Source organism: Apteryx rowi, unplaced genomic scaffold (assembly GCF_003343035.1).
Source record: "Apteryx rowi isolate R43461 unplaced genomic scaffold, aptRow1 scaffold_18, whole genome shotgun sequence".
Lineage (NCBI taxonomy): Eukaryota > Metazoa > Chordata > Aves > Apterygiformes > Apterygidae > Apteryx > Apteryx rowi.
The window spans coordinates 3,297,542-3,320,431 of NW_020448085.1; the positions used below are offsets into that span (position 1 = coordinate 3,297,542).

The 22,890-nt window shown below is 37.6% G+C and overlaps 1 protein-coding gene across 3 annotated transcripts in view; it reads right to left on the minus strand.

Annotated features, from left to right (window-relative positions):
* Positions 1–22,890, minus strand: part of TENM2 (teneurin transmembrane protein 2) — a 543,159-nt gene that overhangs the window by 227,691 nt on the left and 292,578 nt on the right. For all 3 annotated transcript variants that reach the window (XM_026061298.1, XM_026061300.1, XM_026061299.1), the window contains one exon: positions 9,853–10,062. In XM_026061298.1, the coding sequence (XP_025917083.1) occupies positions 9,853–10,062 (210 nt within the window). The remainder of the gene's footprint in view (positions 1–9,852; positions 10,063–22,890) is intronic.

The window sequence follows — 22,890 nt, forward strand, 5'->3', positions numbered from 1 at the left end:
TCAAGACTTTTACACTCAGATTCCTTCTGCTCCTGAATCTTTGAAGCGGCACAGGTCAGGTATACACGGGCAACGTCAGGACAGACACGATGCAGGTTAAGAGCATCCCCACAGACAGAACAAGGCTGGAACTCCACACTCAGCTCTGAATGCATCCGACAATATCCAAGTCTCCGAACATTTACCGAGTATCCCAAAACACAGTACATGGTGTGCACCTCCATCACATTCCCTCTCACAGGAGGCACTTATAAATCTACATCAGAATGGAGGAACCACAAACTCATTTTACATCACCGCTGTAACAGCGGCTTCACGCAGAGTTAATATGTTGCTGTTAAAGTGGAGATTGTAAGAAAGTCAAAATCTTGATCTTCAAAGGTATGCCAGCAAGACCCAGCAGAAGAGGCAGTGATGCAAGCAAAGGAGTCCTACTTCCACTACGGCTTAATCCATTTGGTGAACTGGATTAGGAAATAATAGGACAGCATATTTTGCTTGTGTAAGCTGTATTTTCAGTAGAAGATTTTATCAATAAAGCTATACCTGCAAACCCTTTTAGTTTAAACATACCTAGAGGCAAACAGCGCTGCTAGAGGTAAACAGAAGGGAAAAGCATTCAGAGTAAAATGACAAAGAGTTCAGATTTCTTCCTGTTTAAGGTGGAGAGAAGTAACAGACACACTCAGGAGAACTTATAGGCAAAAAGTCAAGCCTGAATGGAAAAAAAATTAATATTAAGAATAATGAATAACCACTGAGCAGTTTCTCCAGGGATGTGATGAGCTCTCCATCATGTGTTGCCTTTAAAATTAGATTGAACATCTTCTTGAGAGAAAAAAAATCCCAATTTCTACCGGTTGAATCATGCTCTATTATATAAACTCATAGTTTCTAGATGTTGACAACTGATCAATATATTATATATGATGACACGTATTTACAGATTTGCATTATATGATGCTAATATTTATAAGCACATTAGAAACAAGTGTTGTAAAACAGCAAATCTATTCAAGCAATTCTATAAACAGGATTAGTAATTCAATGCTAGATAAATTATATACAAATGTAGTTTTAATATAACCTCTTCACAATATAGCATTTAAATAAAATGGAAGTATATGGCTTTGACTTATCAAAATCAGGAAATCCATAAGACAGGATATTAATTGACTCAAATGAAGGGTCTCCTTGCCTGTATTTGTTTGTAGCAGCAGTCATATGGGCTTTGTAGGGAGAAAGAATGAATTGATTCAGCTTCTTTTGTTTTTAAAACAAAAAAACAAAAACAAAACAAAACAAAAAAMCCCCAGAACTTTCCGTGTACAAATACTGCAAAGAACTCTGAAAAAAATCATATCCTAAATTTGGGGTCCTCAGTTCTGTGATCTGTGAAGTGCATGTTGCATACATGTGCTTGATTCCCCACTTTGAATCAGACACTAAGTTGTGTTGGTGACGGTCAGAGATGTGAAATGCTTTCTTAATGCTGCCTTTCCATATAATCAGCTGCAGTATCCACTACAGAAGTTGTTAGGACTATGTCACTGATAATGAGAAAGGCAATGGAGTTCAGAAGACAAAAAGTCTGTATCAAAAGACAGACAGAATTATCAGAAAGCCTAAGAAATTCTTTCCAAAAAATACCACTTACAGCAGAGAGGATTACCAAGAAAGATATTTTAGTCTTTTCTCCACACAAAGGAAAAAGTACCCCATCTGAACACAAACAGCAGCRTATGAAAAAAATTGAGTTATTCTTCCTGTAATTGTAATATCCCCAAGGCCTTTCAGTTTTGAAGCAAAGCACCAAGGCTAAACATCCATTTGCCTGGCACAGTGGCATGAAGCAGCAATATCTAGTGTTTAATCTAAGTTTCAAATGTGTGACATTAATTGGGGGTCTCAAACTAGCTACTAGGGGACAAAATGAGCATTGGTAATGAGAAAAGCCAAGGACAGACTGGCAATACTAACTAAATTGTTTCCCAGCCATTAGGATAGGTATCAGAAGACAGTAAAGTAATATGTAAAGTAAACAGTAAAGTAATATGGAACTGAACCTTGGTAAGCCAGTATTGCAGCTGCCTCACTGTGCTGCTTCTATTGCACATTTACATTAGCACATTTACAAGCATTAAACTAAAAAATGATGTAAAAATAGCTAAGAAAATCTGGATAATCTGTGTAGGTCTCAAAACCATAGCTCTCAAAACCACGATGGTCTTAAGGAAAATTCAGAAACAACAGTATCAGAATCTGTTCTCTATTTTATAGTTTTTTGTAATGCATTATCATTTTTTGTTACCATAACACTTTCTGTTTGAGATTTGTTTGCCTGTTATGATTATGAATTCATAAATTAATAAACACAATGTTTTTGCAATATCTGATATCTAGAATCAAGTCTTCTGGCTGAAATTCAGACATCTGCTGGCATCGTCAACATATGCTACACAGATTAGCAGCAGCAATAATATCAGTAATAGTGGCAGCAACATGGAGCTAATACTTAAGAAAAAGTACACCTTTCAGTTTCAGTGCAAAAACATAGTTCATACTGCTCCTCYATTTCTAAACCCGGCCCATCAAAGCTCTAAAATTAAACCTTCCTAGTGCTCAAGAAATGCAGCAGGGGAATTAGAATGTGAGACTCCATTAAAGACATGCAGGATTTAAGTATTAAAACCAAATTGCAAAAAAAATCTTTTTAAAAATGAAAAATATATTTAAAATAATCTATTAAAAATCCATTTAAAGACCTTATTTAAAGATCTTGCTGCTAAACACATCAACTCACTTCAAAACATTATGTATAGAAAGACACTGCTATTTAGAACCTAAAAGATAGGAGCCAGCCTTCAAAGCATAACCACTGAAAAAACCAAGTTTTAGTTTCTATTCAATCTTATCTACTATAAAAGAGAAATATATATTGGACTTGGCTGCCTGCTTGCCATCTGAAGAGAAGTCTTTGAGAAACTTTGGGGGTTTTTTGCACATTACCTATATTAAGCATTAAGGATAGAGTTCTTCAAAYTAGTTTTTCTTTCTTTTCCTTCTAGGGGAGCACACAACAGCCATGGATGCCAAGCTGGAGAAAAAGCCTATCGCACTGAAACGCTCAATAATAATAAACAAGAACAAACATATACAATTCCCTTTAATTTGGAAACAAATTAAAATGATCAATCTGCAACTCCTTTTTGCATAACAATGTAAATACCTGCAAAGATAGTACAAGACAAGGAAAGTTTGATGGCACCGTACTTTGAGGATTGAGCAAGAATGCCCCTGGACTTGTCACCGAGTCGTCACAAGAAAGTTGTTTTGAATATGAGTGGAATTATATCTCACTGTTTTAATAGTCATTAAATCATTGCATTTCCCTTTGCTGAATTTTATGAGGTTCCTGTCAACATTTTTGATGCTGTCAGTACTGAGCTTAGTTTATTGCAGAAGAACAGTTCCTCTAGCTATCAGCAGCCACTGGTACCATGCTGGGATAGTTAAGCACGCCGAGGTTTCTTATCTACAGTTTAAACCCACGTCCTTCTGGCAAAAAGATGAAGGTGCTACCTACTGAGCTATCCAAACCCTTTCTTTTAGTCTCTTAAGTAAGCCAAAGAAAAAAAGCGAGTTAAGGATTCTAGATTTTTCTGCTGCGACTTATTTTGCTCTCATGGAAGTTGGCAGGTACAGAAACCGCTTTCTGCATGCAGCAGGGGGGGATACTGCAGCACGGAGAGGAGATGCAGCTGTGCCTCAGGCGCTGCCTGTACCTGCTCACTGCTCACACTGCTCTCYGCCCCGTCGGGGAACTTCCCGCGCGCGTCCAGGCCTTTCCCACGCTGCGCTGCGCTCGGGGAGCTTCGCCCAGGCAGGGCCTCAGCAGCAGCCCTCACGTCCCGGCRCGCTCGATGACCTCGCGACGCCTGCCTGCGCCTGCCAGTCGCGCTGCTGAAACGAGGCGGCCTCACGAGCAACAGGCCACCACGTTGTCCCCACCTGCCTGGGCCCCTCTCCACTGCCCGGGCCGGCGTCTCTGCCGGCGGGTCTCTGCGACGGCGCGACGGCCTGGCCATGCCTGCCCGCCGCCAGCCAGTCCGGCTGCCGCGGCAGAAGTGTCCTCTTCCCAGCCGGGGCGTCCTTCYTTCCCCCACCTCTCCCCTGCCCCCAGCTCCCTGCACGACTGGGACGGTCTTCTCATACTCCAGGTGACATCASTAGGCCTTTCCCTGTTTTTCTGAAGGATTCATTTATTTCCTAAAGATGACTTCTTTAACAGGGGTTTAAATTACACACTAGAAACTGAACTATCTGCTTATTTGATGCTGGGCTGTAGAGGGTTATAAAACACGGACTTTCAAACACTCCCAGCTGAGACTCAAGTAAGATCCCCCAGCTCTGATATATTAATGAAAGTTCTGGCTTCCTTCAGAAAAAAGGTTTTTACCTACTGGATTAAACTACAAAGTAACAGTTGGTGTGAATCAAGTTACACGTTAATAATTATGAAATCCTACAGATGGGTTATATCTGTTGAACGTAGGAGATCCTTCTATATAGATATTTATATTGAATATAAATAATATTGTAATTTTACCTAGTAAATTAATACAAACGGGGGTCATACAAACGTGTTCATTACTTTTTATCCCAAGTTTAACTCACAGACAACACTAAACAACAGCAATCTATTCCATTCAAGCCAACCTGCTTCTCCATTCCCCTCTCCTCGCTGCCAATAACTGCTTGTGAAAAATCAAATCAAGACCTATCTTCTAAGCAGGGTCCAGGATACTCTTTGGGTAAAYAGTTACAACGAGCCAAAAGTTTTATCTTATTGTCTCTGAGCCAAAAAGACATGAACAAACAAAGACAAGAAGACAAAAACACTGAAAAATCAGGCATGATCCTCCTTCAATTAAACTTCAGTACTTCCTTGAGAATCAAGACATCATCTCATGCATATTCCAAGTTTAGTGATGCACCTAGGCCGTTCTATTCCCAAATTCAAAATACCCCCAAATTCATTCAGCATCTATTTTCTCCTTGTTAGATTGGTTGAAGATGATGAATGTATCCAGTTATGGATCCATCATATCAAAAATTATTGTGCAAGCAGGTATATCCAAAGTGTTCTACTGAAGCTGAAAAAAACCTGTTTTTCTGTTGGGATTCCAAAGTTTGTTTAAGTAACAGTAAATCCTATACAAGAAAACAAAGAGAAAGCTGTTGGCAACAAAAACCCTTATCTTGAAGGGTTTATCTATGTTTCTATATAAAACAGCCTGTTCTAATATATTGTGGTTGAAACCATTAAAATGATATACCAACAAGATGACTTGCCATGAATTATCAGAAAGAAAATATATACAACATATACAAGAAGAAGAAACAAACCTATTCTTACTTTTACCTATAAGAAACCATCCTAGAAAATGGTGTGACAGGAATTGACCTTCTTTCAAAGGGGGGGGGGGAAATCTCTCCATTAAGTTTTCATGTGTAAAAGGTCTCATTTCCTTCTATATTATTTGTGTTTTTTTCAAAACACTATCAGCAGGTGCACCAGATTTCAAAAACCTCTTGTCCTTCATCACAAATAATTGTGCTGCATATTATATTAAGAAATACAAGCAGAGAAATGTAAGTGATGGGAGTTCAATTAAAAACAGCATAATCTCTGTTGCATGTAAAATGATTCTGCAACTGAAATCAGGTTCTAATGAGACAAAAAAAGGAATACATTTTCACATATTTTTAATTATATAGAATTTCCTCAAACATGATTTTTAATAACATATTCCATGAGGTTAACATCATATTTAAAGAAAGTGCATTTTCTGATTTCATTTTAAGTCTGATTTTGAGCAATTATTGTGTCATTGTTCTGCAGTAGAAAGGTTGAATTCATTTACTGTGTGGTTATGCTAGTTATGATTGATGTCGCTTCTCCAAATGATAAACCAATCACCCCAATGATGTAATGTCATTTTAAGAGTGCTATAATCACATTTCTCTCAAACTGGAAGCTCTGATGAGTTCTAACAAAGATTTATTGTAGATTAAAGGCCTTCATAATATCAACAATAGATTGCTCATTTGATGGCAGATTTGATTAGGTAATTTTTTTAGGCAAATGGGTTTTCCAGATATATCAAGAATGGCTATTGTGAAGGGCACAGGGCAGTACATATGGATGACTACCACCTCATATCCAAAAAGACTCATCTTAAACTTGTTGAGGAGTTATCCTGTAATTGTAGGGGTTCAAGCGTACAATCAGCCAAACAAGAGGACACTTATTGAATAATGCTATTGGTACAAGACTTCTGCAAATATTTCACCTTCAATATGTATTTTGAAGACTGCAATAGAAATGTTTGAAAGAAAAACCAAGACAGTGTCAGAGAAATAATTACTAATAATCAGTATCTGGCATATTATCGTTATCCATCAATAATATCCAGGATCTAAGCCTTAAGCATATTCAAAACTTTTTTAACCCAAACCCCAATTCAAACAAAATATTTAAATCTACCCACTGTATCCCAAATGTCTGGATCAATGTTCCTAGACACTAGTTTCCATTGACACTAAATATAAATGAAAAAAATTAAAGCATGGTCTACTTTTCTCTATCATGTAGCTGGTAAAAGCTACTCTGAAAATCTTGCAAGTAGAAGGATGAACCACAAAAAAAGGTTACCGTTTCCCATTTAAGGTATATGTCACTATCTCTGGTATTTTCTTGTAAACTCTCTAAAAGAAATATTGCAAAATCTGCAGAAAAAAAGTAAGATAGCTAGAAAACATTTATTTAGTTTCCGAGGAAGTATTAAGTCCTGAAAAGCTCATGCTATAAAATATTCTCAATGTGCTGATCAAGCCATCCTACATGTGTATGTGGTCAAAAATAGACAGAAGACAGACAGCTGTTTCCTATATCCTGGAAATTAGAAGCAAGTCATTATATACTCTGTGAGGGTTTATTAAAGAAGGAAATGGAATATTCTTGGGAAAACATATGATAAATTATAGATTGAACAAACCAACTACTAATATTCAATTAAAAACATATCTGAGCATGCTGAAAAGGTACCTTGCATTAGTCCACAGTCTGTAACAAATGTAAAACCCAAAGCTTTTAAGGATATAAAGCAAACAATGACTATCACTTAAAATGAGATATAAAGAACTCTTCCATCAAATTTGTAGATGTTCTGTTACTGACACTTTCTTCATTTGATTTCAAAAGAAAGCCATACTGGTTCACACTCAGACTCCAGCAGAGGCCATACACCCCAAGTACCCAGTACTGAAGCACCCTCCAAGTCTCTGACTATTTTTGGTTCCCGTTTCCTGACTTCGATTTGTTTCTACTTAGCAACTCTCACTGTATCTCTCTTCCAATTACTCGTCCCATTTCCTCTTGAACCCTTGTAAACTGTTTGATTCATTACATCCTTCAGCTGAACAGTGTTCTCTGTTTTGATCTTTATTCCTTTTCTAAACTGTTGACATTTGCCTGCTGCTGAGCACTGAGTTGAAACTTGCATATCCCCAAGAACTCACTTCTCTTTGGTAATGACCCATCATTAACCTGTCAACTGGAACTGTTTTTTCCATGAGTATCACTACATTTCTCTGCTCTGAATTATTTCTGACATTTTATTGTCCTGTTACTTCATCTCATAAGGTCTTTCTGCGATGCTTCACAGTCTGATCTTGTTTTTAACACCCTACCCTTAGCTAACTTTTTTACCCCACTGCTCACCATCTTCTCCAGGCGTCATCATGGCCCATGAAACTTCACTGAGGAGCTCCTTTCACTGTGAGAGCCAACCATTTACTCTTAGCATTTGCTTCCTGTCTTTCAGGCAACTGTTTTTTATGCAAGAACCTTCCCTCTTACCCTATGGTAGTTTAGTTTCCTTAAAAGCATTTAGTGACAGATTTTGCTGAGAGCCTTTTGAAAATCCAAAGACAATTCATTGACCAGATCACCCTTATTCACAAATGGCTGGCCCGTGCAAAGAACTCTTAAAGGCTTCTGTGGCAGGACTACCCTTCGTAGTAGCTATACTGACTCATCAAAGACAGAACATGTTATGGAGGTAGCCACCTTTTTTTTCCCCTGCTACTATGGTTTCTACCAAGTTGCCCATCACAGATGAAGGGATTTTGAGGGCTGCAGGTCCCCAGATCATCCAGAACAGCTATTAAAAAAAACAAACAAAACTGGTATCATATTTTCTGCCCTCAAAACTCAAGTACCAAGGAAACATGCTTAGTCTCTGAATAATTAGTACCTTGTGTGTGTCTGTTGAAGATGTGTCATAATCTGACTAAATTTTAACATATCTCATGTAGCAAATGGATCATAAGGTTAAAGGATAATTCAGGTTGGAAGGAACCTCAGGAAGTCCCTAATCCAACCTCTCACCAAGCAGGGCTAGTTCTGAGATCAGACCAGGTTGCTCAGGACTTTATCCAGTCTGGTCTTGAAAACCTCCAAGGACGGAGGCTGCACATCTTCTCTGGGCAGCCTGTTCTACTCCAACGCTTGACTGTCCTCATGAGGGAAAAGTTTTTCCTTATATCAGGTCTGAACCTCTTATCTTTCAGCTCATGCCCATTACCTCTCGTCCTCCCACCATGCACCCCTGGCCATCATTTAAATGTGCTATATGCATCCGCGAAGGCCAAAAGTCCCACGCACATTGGTATCCTCCAATACCATTCAGATCTGTACTGTTACAGGAGAGAGAGACCTTAAGCAGATCAGTAACTGCATATTCTGTTTTCCTATCATACAATTGTTGCAGAGCATGCCCTACAATCCTAACTRTATATATCATATTAGCAAATCAGCTTGTTTATCTTGGGAAGTTTTCAAGGACAAAATTTTATTAAATGAGGATTCTGAACCACAACTGTATGTTGAGAATAGTGCTGTTAAAATGAATTGTGAGAGCCAAGTACAGCTTTATAAAGAGCTTTTGCCCTTTCATGAAATATAAACTTGTAGTTTCCAATTAAATAGTCAGGAACTGCACAACAGATGTTTATGTTCAAAAATATAAGCAAAAAATAGACGCAAAACAAAGGAAACTACTATATCTTATTTTCTATTTTTTTTGCTTATCTTTTTGAACATAAACAACTGTTAATGTTCAAAATAGTTTGTGCCTCGATTCCTCAATTTTTGGCTGTCAAAATGGAAAGGCGGCATTTGTTTTCAGAAAAAGAACCAAGTACTACAGTTTATATGGCTGATAAGCAGAGCTGCAAATGTTTATAAAACTGTGGCCTGAAAGACAAGGATTAATTTGCTGAAAATATCAACATCTTAGTTAAATGTGACATTGGGAGTATAGAATCAGACAGATTCTGAAACAAGAACAGACACAGAATGACAGAARCAACACACATTTTCAGATACAGAACCTCATTGCCTACCTTAGATATTTGATTAGCTTGTGCAAAACAAAACAGTACCACTGTGTATACACATCTCCTCTACTAGATGCTTCCATGAGCAGGAAACCAACTTTGAAAATTAAATCCCTCTGATGACAAGTATTCAGTTATAATTTTTACACTGCTTATAACAGTCCTAAAATTAAAACAGATCTCTACAGTAAAATGAACCAAAAAAACACATGACACGTGGTGTTTTCAAAAAAGCTTCAGTGAAATAAAAGTGCAAAATTTTTCTGTTTGCCTCACTTCCATACATGGTCTTGATTTTGTGGTGATGAAAAAACACATTTGCAAGAAATGTAAAAAATGGCATAAACATGTCACAAACAAACATCTGTATGTTTGCAATTTTCTTACCACTGCTGGAAGCCTGCTGTGGCCCTGAACATGCTCTTAGCAGATATGAATTAGGAGAGAACTCCTCATCAGGATTGGTGTCCATGATTTGATGGGACGTATTGCTGTCTAGCAATGGCATCTGGCAGCTAACTGGTGGAGGATTATGAGAACTGGGCAGCTGAGCAGATGGAAGAAGGCTAGACGAGGATGTAGGTGGAATGGGACGACCTGGGAAAGAGGACACAGGGATCAAAGATCAGCAATGAATGTAATGAAAAAAACCCCGAACAGCCACGTAATTACACTGTAACTGTCCATCGTTACAAATGATTACTGCTGTGCACAGTCAAAAAACCCTCTCCGCTGGCACTTTGTATCACATTCAAGGCATTGCGAGCAGCTGTGTTGTGAAGTCATTCCAGAAATGTCTCCACAGCATCAGCTTCAAACAGGCTCACTGGTGAATGCGAATAACTGACCACCACTGGATAAGAAGTGGTCAGTTCTCTTTGTGCGCTGACAAATACACAACAGCCAAATGCCGAAAGGCCCCAAGCCTAATTCACAGATGCTGCAAAATCCAAGCACGTCAGCCCCACAGTTTCATCCAAAAATTTTTCACAGTTCTTTGTACAGTCTTTAGTATTAGTTCTATAAAATTAATGTAATATAGAATTACAGCACGTCTGTAACCATCTCTTAAAATAATGTTCTCCTCCTGGTATGTTTTACAGGGAAATTGCTCTAGTACTTACAGCTAAATGTAGGCCTAAACCTTTACTCAATGAATATTTACATTGCTTGCATTCTGTCATTTAAATCAATCGCCTCAACCCAATAAAACATTTAGCTTCTTAGCTTAATGGAAATTTTGCCATCGGTTTCAACAGGTTTTGGATCAGGACATTGGGAACATTCCCGCTGTTCTACTGGCACCGTTAGCGTGCCTGAAGTGAGACTCRGGGAGCGCAGTGGCTAGAACAAACATCGTTTCTCTTACTGCAGTTGCTCGTTCTTGCGACTCCGTCCAACCTCCTCAGCATAACCAAACCACTCCCCAGCCAGAGAAGAGAGCAAAGCACCTCACCCATCCAACAGAACGTGACCACTCATTTCCCACCTTAGCAAGTTTTGAATAGATCGTTCAGAAAGGTCTTTGGAATATATTTGTGTTTACTTTCCAATTATTTTTCACCTCTTCAGTAGCATTCCCAGAGGCAGTATTTTCAGAAAAGAACTAACACAAATGCAGCACCATTAAAATAGTGTATATCTGATATCCTTCTATTTTTTTCCTTTATTCTCCAAAATCTCTCATTTGACTAAAGCTACGTGGTTACTTACTTAGGAAGTTCTTTTGACCATAGCTGTACGAGATGTGTATTTTACACTCTCTACTTTCCCGTAATTGCAAGTTCCCTTTTTTCCCTCCCCATACAACTATGAAGTACACTTCAAAGTGGGGATTGTAAATGGATGCAAGTAATGGGCCTGACACCACTAAGTTAACAGAACTGTAACTACTGACTTCAAAGATAGCAGGACTAGAAACAACATACCTAAAACACTTAGCAGACTGATTCTGAATTATTTTTCTTTTCCGGCTATACTGGAAGAAAACAGTATTAATATAAATACAGCTTTCTTGCAAAGTCCTGCAGACTCCTCAAAAGACTCTGCAAAGTCCTTGGAATACATCCTCCATTTTACCACCATATGGAACCAGACATTGCCATCAATGCAGCACTTGAAAAATTAAAACGCAAATTTAAAATATGAAGACAGGATGGTCTTTTTATGATAGCAGCAGGAATCCACAAAAATAAAACCGCACAAGCAATACTATTTGCAGAGACAGCTGCCTCAATAAGGAAGCGCATAGGAATCTATTAAGAGTCACGTAACAAGAACCATATGAGTACAGTACAGACCATACCCAAGCTAAGGTTCTTTATGTATCATTGTAGATCTTTCCAAAAAAGACCCATGGGTATGACAGGAAATATAGGACACTGATGATGGCACTGCAAGTGAATTATTTCATGCCCTGCAATTAACTTATAGTTCTAAAGAAAAGAGCCATCACTACAAATTACATTACACTTCATTGTTACAAGGGGATCCTCAACTCTAAATGCAAAGAATAAATAAGATTCCCTGAGGGCATTAGTCACCCAGAATTATATGAGACAGAAGAAGTGGTAACCTAGTTACCTAAATATAAGCTTCTTGGTGCCATCCGGGAAGTCCTACGTATTGTTCCTGGCCTCCAGCTGTCTCTCCAGAAGGGCACAGGTCTCTCACATGTACAGCAACATACCTGCTGTGCCCAAGCAGCTTGTGAGTAAATGCCTATGTTTACACCACTGAACCCCATTCACGGGGCAAACTCAAATTTGTGGAGATGGGCTATACCTGAATGTGGGTTGGAAGCCCTACTATTTCACGTTCTTTCACTCTTATTTCTTTCTAGACGGTGACCTAGGGCAGAATTTCCCTCCCGACTCACCAGACAGATTCATTTYAACTCTGGAACCTGGTTTTCCTGTGTAAGATATACCTCGGCCCCCTATAACAACATATACTTCATTAACTAAACTAGTGGTATCAAGTCAGCCAAAAAGAAGTTCATACTTACTCATTCTTTTCTATTGCAAACTTTCCTCTCATAACTTTATACTAATCCATTCCATCAAATACACACAGGATAAAGACAGCTTTTTTTTTTTTTTTTTTTGGCATTGCCTATTAGAATATGACTGGTTATAGGGATGAGAGGAATAAGAGAAACATGTATTCTGATTTTTTAAAATTTATATCTTGTGCTTTGAAGAAACTGTTCATGAATAATTTATCCATGGGAAAACATGACCTCTGTGATACTGCCAAAGTCTCTGAGGCAAAGAGAGATCTGCTGCTTACTAGCTACAAATGTTAAAATGCAGCAAAACTACAAAAAATGATGCATCCTTATTTCCATCACTCTTAAAGAAACAGTAGCGGAGCAAAGGTACACACTGGCTTTTTCATTATTTAAATTTCTTTTATTTCTGGAATCTAGAACCCCTCACCTTATATGAATTACACCTAAGGTTTATCCCATTAGGTAATCTTAAAAAAGAAAATAAAACAGAATTCCAACAATATGAGACTCATTTGGGGAGCAGCAATAAATACTGAAAAAAACCCCACCCACCTTTATGGTACAAGCAGCTAGCATGAACTACTTTCTTACCTTTGAAAGGCTTAAAATAAAAAAAATTCTTGGAGATAGGCAAGCATGACTCTCATGCTTATTTTTTATTACATTTTTAACACTGGGGAAACTGATGATAAAATGAAATAACAAGTTATCATAGGATAGATATGGGTTTAAGCTACTCCATAGCAACCCCATCTACCCTCTTTTTCACTAGAGAACATTCAACGTATATACCGAGGTTTTCATTGTGAGCTTGTATTTACCAAGTAATAATTGTAAKGTTGAAAACATTTTATTCATGATTATGCTATTCCTAAGAAATAGTACAGCAAATATGCTAAACATCCAAGGAAAATGATTGAGCAAAACCAATTTCTAATCATTTCTTTGCAATTTCTTTTTGGAAACAAGCAACTAGGCTGAGATTTGACATATCTCAGACAGGAATGTGACTCTGTATACACTGTGTGCATTTTATTTTCACATACTCTGGCTCTACTTCAACATTCTGAAGTTAAAAGAAGTAACTTTATATATTCAAAATAYACATTTACTACATCATATGGAAATATATTACTGTATCATAAAAAAATTATACATGTGAGGTGATGAGTTGAAGAGAAAAAAATTTTGCATTCTGTGTAAACATATGATATTCCAGAGAAATTTAGGAACATTTTTGCAGACTATGTTGAAAGTTTGGGGAAAAAAACCCCACCCAAACAACTATTCTTTTGCATGGGAAGCTAATCACATTGTTATTTTCATGAAATAAAGCAGCCCAGGTCCCTGAAGCCAAGGTAAAAGTTGAGTTTTGATTTTAGCTTAGATGAAACAGAAGGTTAGCAAGTTGTTAACGTTTTACGTTGTTCTGGTGAGAAGCTGGTTCCTGAGGAAGATTTGTCTACAAGTTCATGTTTAATTGAAAAACATAGAYGTCTGTGAGGCATGGAACCTATTGCCAACTGGTCTTGTGGTCAGCTTTCTCTGAAAAGTTGCCAAATTTGATTAGAGCTTTTCTTGAGCCTGGGGCAATCACAGTCTCTCTGCCAAGCTGACTTTAGGCATCCACGAAACATCAAGCTCTCGCTACGGCCTTTTCCTCCACAGCAGTGGGGCTCTACTAGAGTTTCTTTTCTCTGTGTGACCATTTCTATTTGTCTRTTTTTTCCTCCCTGAAACATGTAAGAACATCTTATCTTTAAGACATCCACCCTTTTGTAAAATTTGGTAGGAAATGAGTTGAAAAGTTACTGAACGGGAATAAAAAGACATATGTGCAGAGAGATCCTATTAAGCTTTGTTTCTTTAGGAAATGAATCTAAAAAGTAKCTCTCTGCACAGCTGCTGAAATCATTGTGAAACTGCCAGAGAGAAAAGAACATACATGATAAGGCTATAAAGGGCATGATAAATACAATATATATTTTACTRCATATTCTTAAGATAGAAATAATGGGTTCAATTCATACAACGTAATACTAATAGTATGAATAATTTGGTCAAATATGTTCAGTGTTTTACAGYACAATTTAAGATAACAGACTGAGCTTTATGGGGTTTGTAAACCTGAGCTTCTTGACAGACCTAATCATACACTTGCACATACCTTAACAGTCATATTTTGGAACCTCCCATCTCTCAAAATGATTCATTTCCATCACTTCACAAAGGGACTTACATTACACTACAGTATTATAGACATATTGTGAAATACAGTAATAGCAGTATTCCATTACATTACTATTATCAAGACTTAAAACCATAATGTAAAATAGGAATCAGTACAATTTTTGTCTACTCTAACTTCTTACTGATTAGTACATTAATATTGGTAAAGCTGCTATGGCTAAGATTTTTATCTAGTTGTGCATTGACAAAAGTTACATGCAATGGATACTTCTATTGACAGAAATAATGTAATTGTGTAATATACCCAAAGAAATGTAAAAGAGATTCAAATACTGTAAAGGGAAACTAAAGTCTAAAAACTAATATATTACAAATTCAATTGCAAAAAATAGCCTCAGTAGCTCTTCTAATGTTTGTTCATGTGCATGTTCATACTACATACAGTCATGCATGGCAAAGACTCATACAGATGTTGGCTACAGTATTTGTAGGTCATTTTTCAAAAAATGAAGCAAACAACAATAAAAGAATCTTTTCCTTTTTCATTTTTATTACTTTCTCCTGTCATTTACCTTATCTTACTGATTAGTGCGAAGAAAAAACTTGATAACTCTCCATCTAAGGGTATTCTGATTTGGGATACCTCTGGGCTTTTGTGCAATGCAGCACCTAATTCTGCAAAGGCCTTTTTTACCCTCTTTATCCTTCTTTTTTTCCCCATAAGGTTATATAGCAGACAACATAGACTTATTATTTCCATTTTTTCTTTTTAATAGTCACATCTTTCTTCATGAACCCAGGAACTTTTATGAAACCATACCTCAATTACTGCTACACTCTAAAGTCCCTTTAGGCTTAAAATCTGCCTTAGTCGCCTTTCAAAAATCAGCCTTTGCTTGTAGCTGTAGTGCTGCCACAGTTCTACAGTCATCTTCAGGAAGACTGAAGAAACACTGAGTATGCAGATCAGCTATTGGTGTGAGGATTTCCTCTACTGCCCTTGTTAAGGGCAGCTTCATAAAGAGACAAAGACTGAATAAGGCTAAAATGAAAGAGTTTTGAACACCAAATTTCAAATTCACACAAAAATGGGCCCCTCCTCAAGGATAAGACATTATGAATCCATTGAAAAGTCTCTGGGACTGTAAAAATGAGAAAATTCCTAGGGCAACATGCCAGAGTGATAAATAGTGATTGGAACAAAGTTGCTGTTTTTTTCTTTGAAGATAAGCTCCAGGAATGAGAGAAGCGTGTGATAAAGTTCTTCTTAAAACAATGAGGCCAAGAATCACATCACACCGGGAACAAAAGTTCATGTAATGGAAACAGGTGTTCAGACTGTAGTAGTGAAAGCCAGAGGCAAAAATAATGATCTAAGCCTCTCACACATCTAAAGTCTTGCAACCTGCCATCCAGGTCAAAGCTAACACAGTCATTCTGGCTGCATCCTGCCTCACCTTGTCAAGGATGTACAGGGAAGAAAGCCATATGAGAGCAGGGACATACTCAGAGAGCTTGGATTCTCTGTCTGTCCCAGAAAATAACTCCCGTTGACAAGATGATTACAGGCAAAGAAGTCAAACTCAGGAGAAACCAGGTCTGCAAAGCTTCCTCACCTTCCACTTATAGTCCAAGTTGAAGAAGCAGCTGAAACATTCGTAAGAGCATCCAAAGAATCAGACAAAATACAGCAGGCACATATCTAATGAAACTAGTTCTAGAGATCAACAAGCTTCCTCCTAGGAAAGGAAGAATTTGAGGCCTGGTACATGAATACAGAAACATGCTTCTTCAGGGAATCTGACATGCTCTGCTAAAAAAAGTCTACCTGTACTTCTCTAGATGTTGGGCATGTCTGGAAATGCCATTATTGGCAAGTGACATGTGGGCATCAGTGAAAGGTTCGAGTTTCAGTCAAAATCTACAGATTCCTGAATATGTCAAAGCAAGGTACTGTGCCACTGGCAGAAGCCACAGCAGCCTTCTGACCATGCAGTTTTGCCACAGCCCCGTGGCAGTGGATGGCCCCTGCTGGTGTAGAGCACTCAATACTCAGAAGAGCACCCCGAACTGATAGAGCTGGGGAAGAACTTCTCTAGAGTGGAAGAACAAACGAATCCTCAAATGACAGTTCAGCAGGTCTGTAAAACAGGAACAGAAGTGCGACTGAGGAGTACTATGGTTTCTGTGTCTTTTGACTTGTCAGATGCCTCAAATTTCAGACAGGTCTCACTGGGACCTTTGGGCATGTCCAATAAAGGAAAAGTGAGGTTGTGGTTTGGGGTTTTTTTCATCATGACTTTTCTGGAACAGTGAACCACAGCAAATTGCTTAGGAAATCTACAGCTGACTTGCAAGTTCTGTTCATGTCCTTCCAGAGGCTACAAGTTTCTCGAATCAAATAATCACTTCATGTTTTGGAGAGGACCACAGTTCCTTCTCCTTGCATCTAAACAAGCTATTTAGGTGACCTGCATGACTGTTAGTATCATTGGCTAAGCGATCCAAAAGCACAGTGATCTCTACCCAGGGAGTCCACAATTGAATAAATGACAGTGTCAGAATGGGTTGCAAGTTTGCCAGTATGAACCTGGTTGTAGGAGACTACACCAATGGGGCTACGGAGAAGAAGGTCTTGAGCYCAGATATTTGTATGGCAGCTAAGAGTTCTGTTCATCTTCCATAATGTACAATAACATGCTTGGGAAAGAGATACTCCCATTGTTGTTAACCTGAAAGATCAAAACTATCACTAGACAAATAAAAAATGGAAAAGGATTACCTGCAGTCACTCCTAGCATTAATATAAATAAATACGGGATGCAATCAAAGAAGAGTAGCAGGTTGCTTGTCAACTCCTGCAGGATTTTTGAGATATGCTTTCCATGTGCACATTCCTCCTCCTTCCCCAAAGGATCTGTGGAATTTGTGGATGAATAAAACCCATGGGAGTGTGAAACTCAGGTCTCTCTATTCCACCATGGTGCATGAGGGGAGACACAGCATACACATGACAAAAACTACTGAAATTTAAGGGGTTTGGCACATGAGCAATAAGTGTGTAAATATCCATTATAAAAACACATCTTGAAGAGCTGTTAAGTAACCTTTTTGGTTTTGTAATATAGTATAGTATTACTATCTAATTTTAAACACCAACATACAGAGAAGATGACTTAAAAACGTACACAAACGAACATTACTCAAAGAGGTTGAAAGGMTCAGTCCAGGCTCTGTAATAGCCATTTTGCCACTAATGTTGTTAGGGGGAAGATCACAACCAATATGTTGTCATCCCAGACTCCTAAATTATCCCTTTCTCTATAACAGCCTATCTAGTTAGACAAGGTCTGAATCCCAAAGGTGATAAAATACAGATCTCTAAGCTTATTACATCTGCAAAGGAATTCTCAAGCTTTGTCCCTGTCAGGAGAATCTCGTTCCTAAGGTTAGCTCGTGTGTAGCAAAAATCCGCGTAGACTGTTTGACTCCATGCATTCAGAATTTCATACACCTAAATAGCATATCTTCTTTGATAAATTACATCTGGGAAGGCACCAGAAAGTATTATACTACGGTGTAAAGGCTTTTATAACCAAAATCAAGTCAGTAGCTTTAAACAACTGGAAATCTTCATAATAAGAGGTTATAGCTAATTTGTACAAATGATCTATAACAACTACAGTCACATACATTACTATTAGTAAATTCACTCATGTCTTTATTCCACAGGTCTGGCTCTAAGGAACAGGACTCAAATAGAAAAAAAAAATGTCAGCCAAACCAAACCAAGAAATCTTCACACTGGATTGCAGAAAGAAGGGAAACTTTAACATAACTGTTTTTTAAAATAACCATTTTGAAGATGTAGTAGTATTCAAGTGTTAATGCAGGCCTCCAGGGAATTAAAAAGCGAGAGATGAGTTGCTTCTGTGTAAGGGGTGCCATGACAATAGARTCTGTAAAACATGGAATTGGCAATTACGATTTCAGCATTGACTGATTGAAGACAACATGCATGCTGGGCCAATACAATGTATAGTTCTATATACAAATAATCACATAAAATTATAATAGAAATGACTTTTAAATGGTTGCCATTATTATTAATAACAGCTGTTATGTTGCTCATGTTTACTAAAATCATACAAGGAAAGATACACAGTAATGGCATCTGCTGGCCAATAACCAAAGACAATTTAAGGAAAGAGAAGGATCATACCTCCTCCTCCTTTACTCCCTTACTTCAGGGAACAGAGCTGGAAAAAGGAATGGCATCAACACAAGAAAGACTAGCCAGGTCCCTCTTTCCATGAGTAATATATTTCCCTCCTTCTACGAAATGCAACACTTTCTGGCTAAATTTCCAAGGCAGCCTAATCAAAGCACCTACCTCGTCAGCAACATTAATTTCACTTTAAAGAGTGAGAAACATTGCTTAATGTGTCAGGAAACAACTCGATAATGTAAGATGCATGTTTTTGCCACGCGAAGCACTATATATTATTCAGGCAGCCGACGAAAGTGAAACTTTCTTGAGCTACAGCACATTCAGCAGACTCTCCTATTCCTTCCTAGAGTAACTGTTCTTTGCAAGAAAAAGCTGTGCTTCAAGTGTCTGTGCAAGGCATGGCTTGCCAATGGGCCGGGCACTCTCAAGTAGACTCATATTTAATAAATTAAATATATAGTCTCATAACTGGCATGATGGATATAAAATACTTTGTAGTCGATGAGAATACAACAGTTAACTGACAACAGGAGAAATCATCTGTTTTCTGTATAGCAACAGCATCTATGGTYGGAATAACCAAACGGGAGCTTGCCCTTCCCCGTGGGGGAGGCCGGTGCGGAGCCCCAGCAGGCAGGGCTTCRTCGGGGGAGCCACAGGGCTCCTTTCCTCCTCCGCCGTTTGCTCGCAGAGCTGAGCAGCCGCCACTGTCTACTCTCTGGAGAAAGGCAAGACACCACCTAACAGTTAACTCATTATCTTGCAAGTATCAATGCTAATTTACTTCTAACGAGAACTCAGWTAAGGCTTTTTTTTTTTCATATTGCATTTCAATTTGGTAAGACAAAACAAAACCCGAATGAAGTATGCAAGAAAAACAGGAAAAAAAAATCTGCCAATTTGCGATGACCTTCTTTGGAATCAAGTCATTTCCTTTTGCCTCAACTCATGTTGCATATTTCTTCTCTACGGCAAACAAGTTTCAAAACAGGAGAAAAGAAAGATATAAATCAGGATTTAGGATGATAGCGAATGGCCACAGAAGAAAGGTGCTTTGAATGCTTCCAAAGCTCCTATCTCTGAAAGCAACCAAGTACCAAAACCAGTCAAGCTGAGAAAAGTGTTTTCACTGAGCCTATTTCACAAGAGCAAAAGGAGAAAATAAGGTCTTCCTAAATGGACGGGGCTGACATTCCTGCCCAGGCCTAGTTATTGATGTTTTGAGGCATCTCCTGCATCTAAAAGGATAGTCAAGGGAAGTAAGGATGAAGTAGATACCATCATATCTCAGCAGCAACTGACTGAAAGTGGCTGTGAAACAATGAAAAGAGAATTCCAAAAGAGAGATCYAGACAGAGTAACTAATCATCTACGATTCAGATAACAATGAGCCAATGAAGACAAATCAGTATTATGGTTTTGTATCTTTTCCAGTTAACAAACCAGTGAAACTATGAGTGTAAGCTGCCCAAATTGTGATTTACAAACTGGACAACAGCCTACATCCCTTCAGTTTTTTCAAATTTTTTCATTATGCAAAAAAGCATAAAATCAAAGCTATAGCGTGAACAGAGCAAAGATAATGCAAAAAATATGAAATGATGCAGAGCTACAGTATAGGCAAGAGCTGCCCCAAAAAGGCAATATCCATCAATATATAGGAAAAATTCTTACCTTTTGTCACTAAAATTATCCTAAAACTCAAGGCTAATTTTTCTTAGGGACATGGTATAGCTTTTATTTACACTTCCAAGTAATCCTACTATAAGTAAAAAAACTCAACAAAACCCTAAGCAAAATAAAATAACCATAGCTTGAAAAATTGCCAAGAACTGGAAAAAGAGAAATTAAAATAATCTTTATGAAAGTAATGTATAAAATTTCATTGCTTTTTTTGCATTGTTGTAAGTCTAGTTAGACCTTGCCCGCAGGAAAAGATGGAACTTCTAATGAGGAATTATAGACAATAGGAAAAAAAGGACACTTTTTAAATGACAAACCAATTCAGTTACCAAAAAAGTGAGAAAAAAATTCCAGTGTTTAATATATTTCTGTTAAGCATGTTCAGCTTCCCCCTCCCCTGAAGTAGAATCATTTACTGCAAACAGAGGAATACACTTTGAGGATTTGGGATATTAGAAAAGGGATGAATGAAGTAAGAAACAGCAAGTCCTGGGCTCTATTTTTTACTTTAATATGGATTAATTCTATAAGCTTGTGTAAGTTGTGCTATCGTTGTGTTATCTTCCTTAAACCATTTGACCTCTGTGTGCGGTTAATATTTCCTAAAGTATTGTGCATGTATAGTCCTTGAATATAAAAATCACTGTACTAATGCAAAATACTGTTATTACTATAATCTATGAGAAGAGTAAGAACAGCTTGGAAATCAATCACTTCTCTTGTGGCTTTTAACATTAAAGTTAAAGTTAAATTAATTTTCCCAGGCAATCCATCCACAAAATACATTAGTTTTATGAAATTTGGATATAAAAAATAACTAGATAGTCATAACTTAAAAATGATCCAAACCAATTCAGTATGTAAAGGAATAATTTGCTGCTGTCAAGAGCTAATGTCACTTAATTCTTGTCTCGTTAAATCATCTGATACCCCTTGCCTTTTTAGTTAAACAAAGATAAATAATAAAAACAATTTACAACTAGTAGACGGTAAGGTTTTGCAGCTGTTGAATGTCTTTTGGGGAGATTAGATCTTAAAATGAGAAGATATAGCCCTCATTTTATAAAAGTTGTTGCTGTCTTGGGAAAAACATCAGAGAGTAAGATTAGAAAACGTTTTTCCTTCATGAACCTATTACAGTAGCAAGCTGATTACTTGGCATATGTTTAATGATACCTTCATAGCTGGAAAACAGTAATTTGTTTCAATGATTTCTTCCCATCACTCACAGAGTCAAAATGAATTCTCTAATTTTACCTTACCTCTGATTTAGCCAGTAAAATCAGAGTAAGAAGAAACAGACAAACCCACTAGAACATAAATCAAATGCGCTTGCATTAACTTGGCTTCCATAAAGTAAGGTTCTGCTTGAACTACGTCAACTATAACTAAAAGTTACAATAAGTCATCATCTACCTGCTCCTTGTGCCAATGTCAAAGACCAAAATAACAYTGTAAGATTAGGGATGTATTTGGGAACAACTTACCCAAAAGTTTACAACCATCACCCCTAATGTGACTGAATTTCCACCTTTAAAATAATGTGATAATGTATGTGTAGCTTTCAAAAACTGGGAAGACAGAAATTTCACTATTTGTCAATCTTCTCAGCTCATACCCAGCTAAGCATTCATGTCAGTGAATTCCGCTAATGAAAAGGTTGTAATTAAGCTCTAGGTATGTAATTACCAGGCACCTTATGAAATCTACCTCTGTGCATGAAYCTACAAGTACTTGATTCGATTTTTATTCTAGTGACAAAGGGTTCAGACTATGCTGTGATAAACCTTGTTTCCATTATCCAAACACCTCCTGTTTACCTTTACCTCATTTATCATCTTATTTTATTCTAATCTAAATACGGTTAAACAACTACTCATGACATCTCCACTGAACATGCACCTCACTAATGTTGGCTTTATTTCTATTAAAGAGAAATTTCTCTCCAGGAACATCGCAACAATCAGTGATTCAAGTGCCTGAAGTTACTAGTAGGTGGGAAAAATAACACTGTCTTCAACAAACATGAGAAAACTCAGCCCGGTAATTATTTAGCAAACTCTGTGAAAGTCATACATAGATAGTACTAACTTGTAGTTCTTGGATAACGATTAGAGAGTTTGTGTTAACTCTTTGCAACCGGCTAAAAACACAGCTCTAGTTTCTGATGAACAAATCTAAAATAAACACGATGCTTTACATAATGAGTACTACGTAAATGATTAAACAGATTAAATAATATGCTTAAAATCTGCAGTATCATGTAATACTAGTGCTTAAAAAAACAAACCCAAAAATAACCCACCAA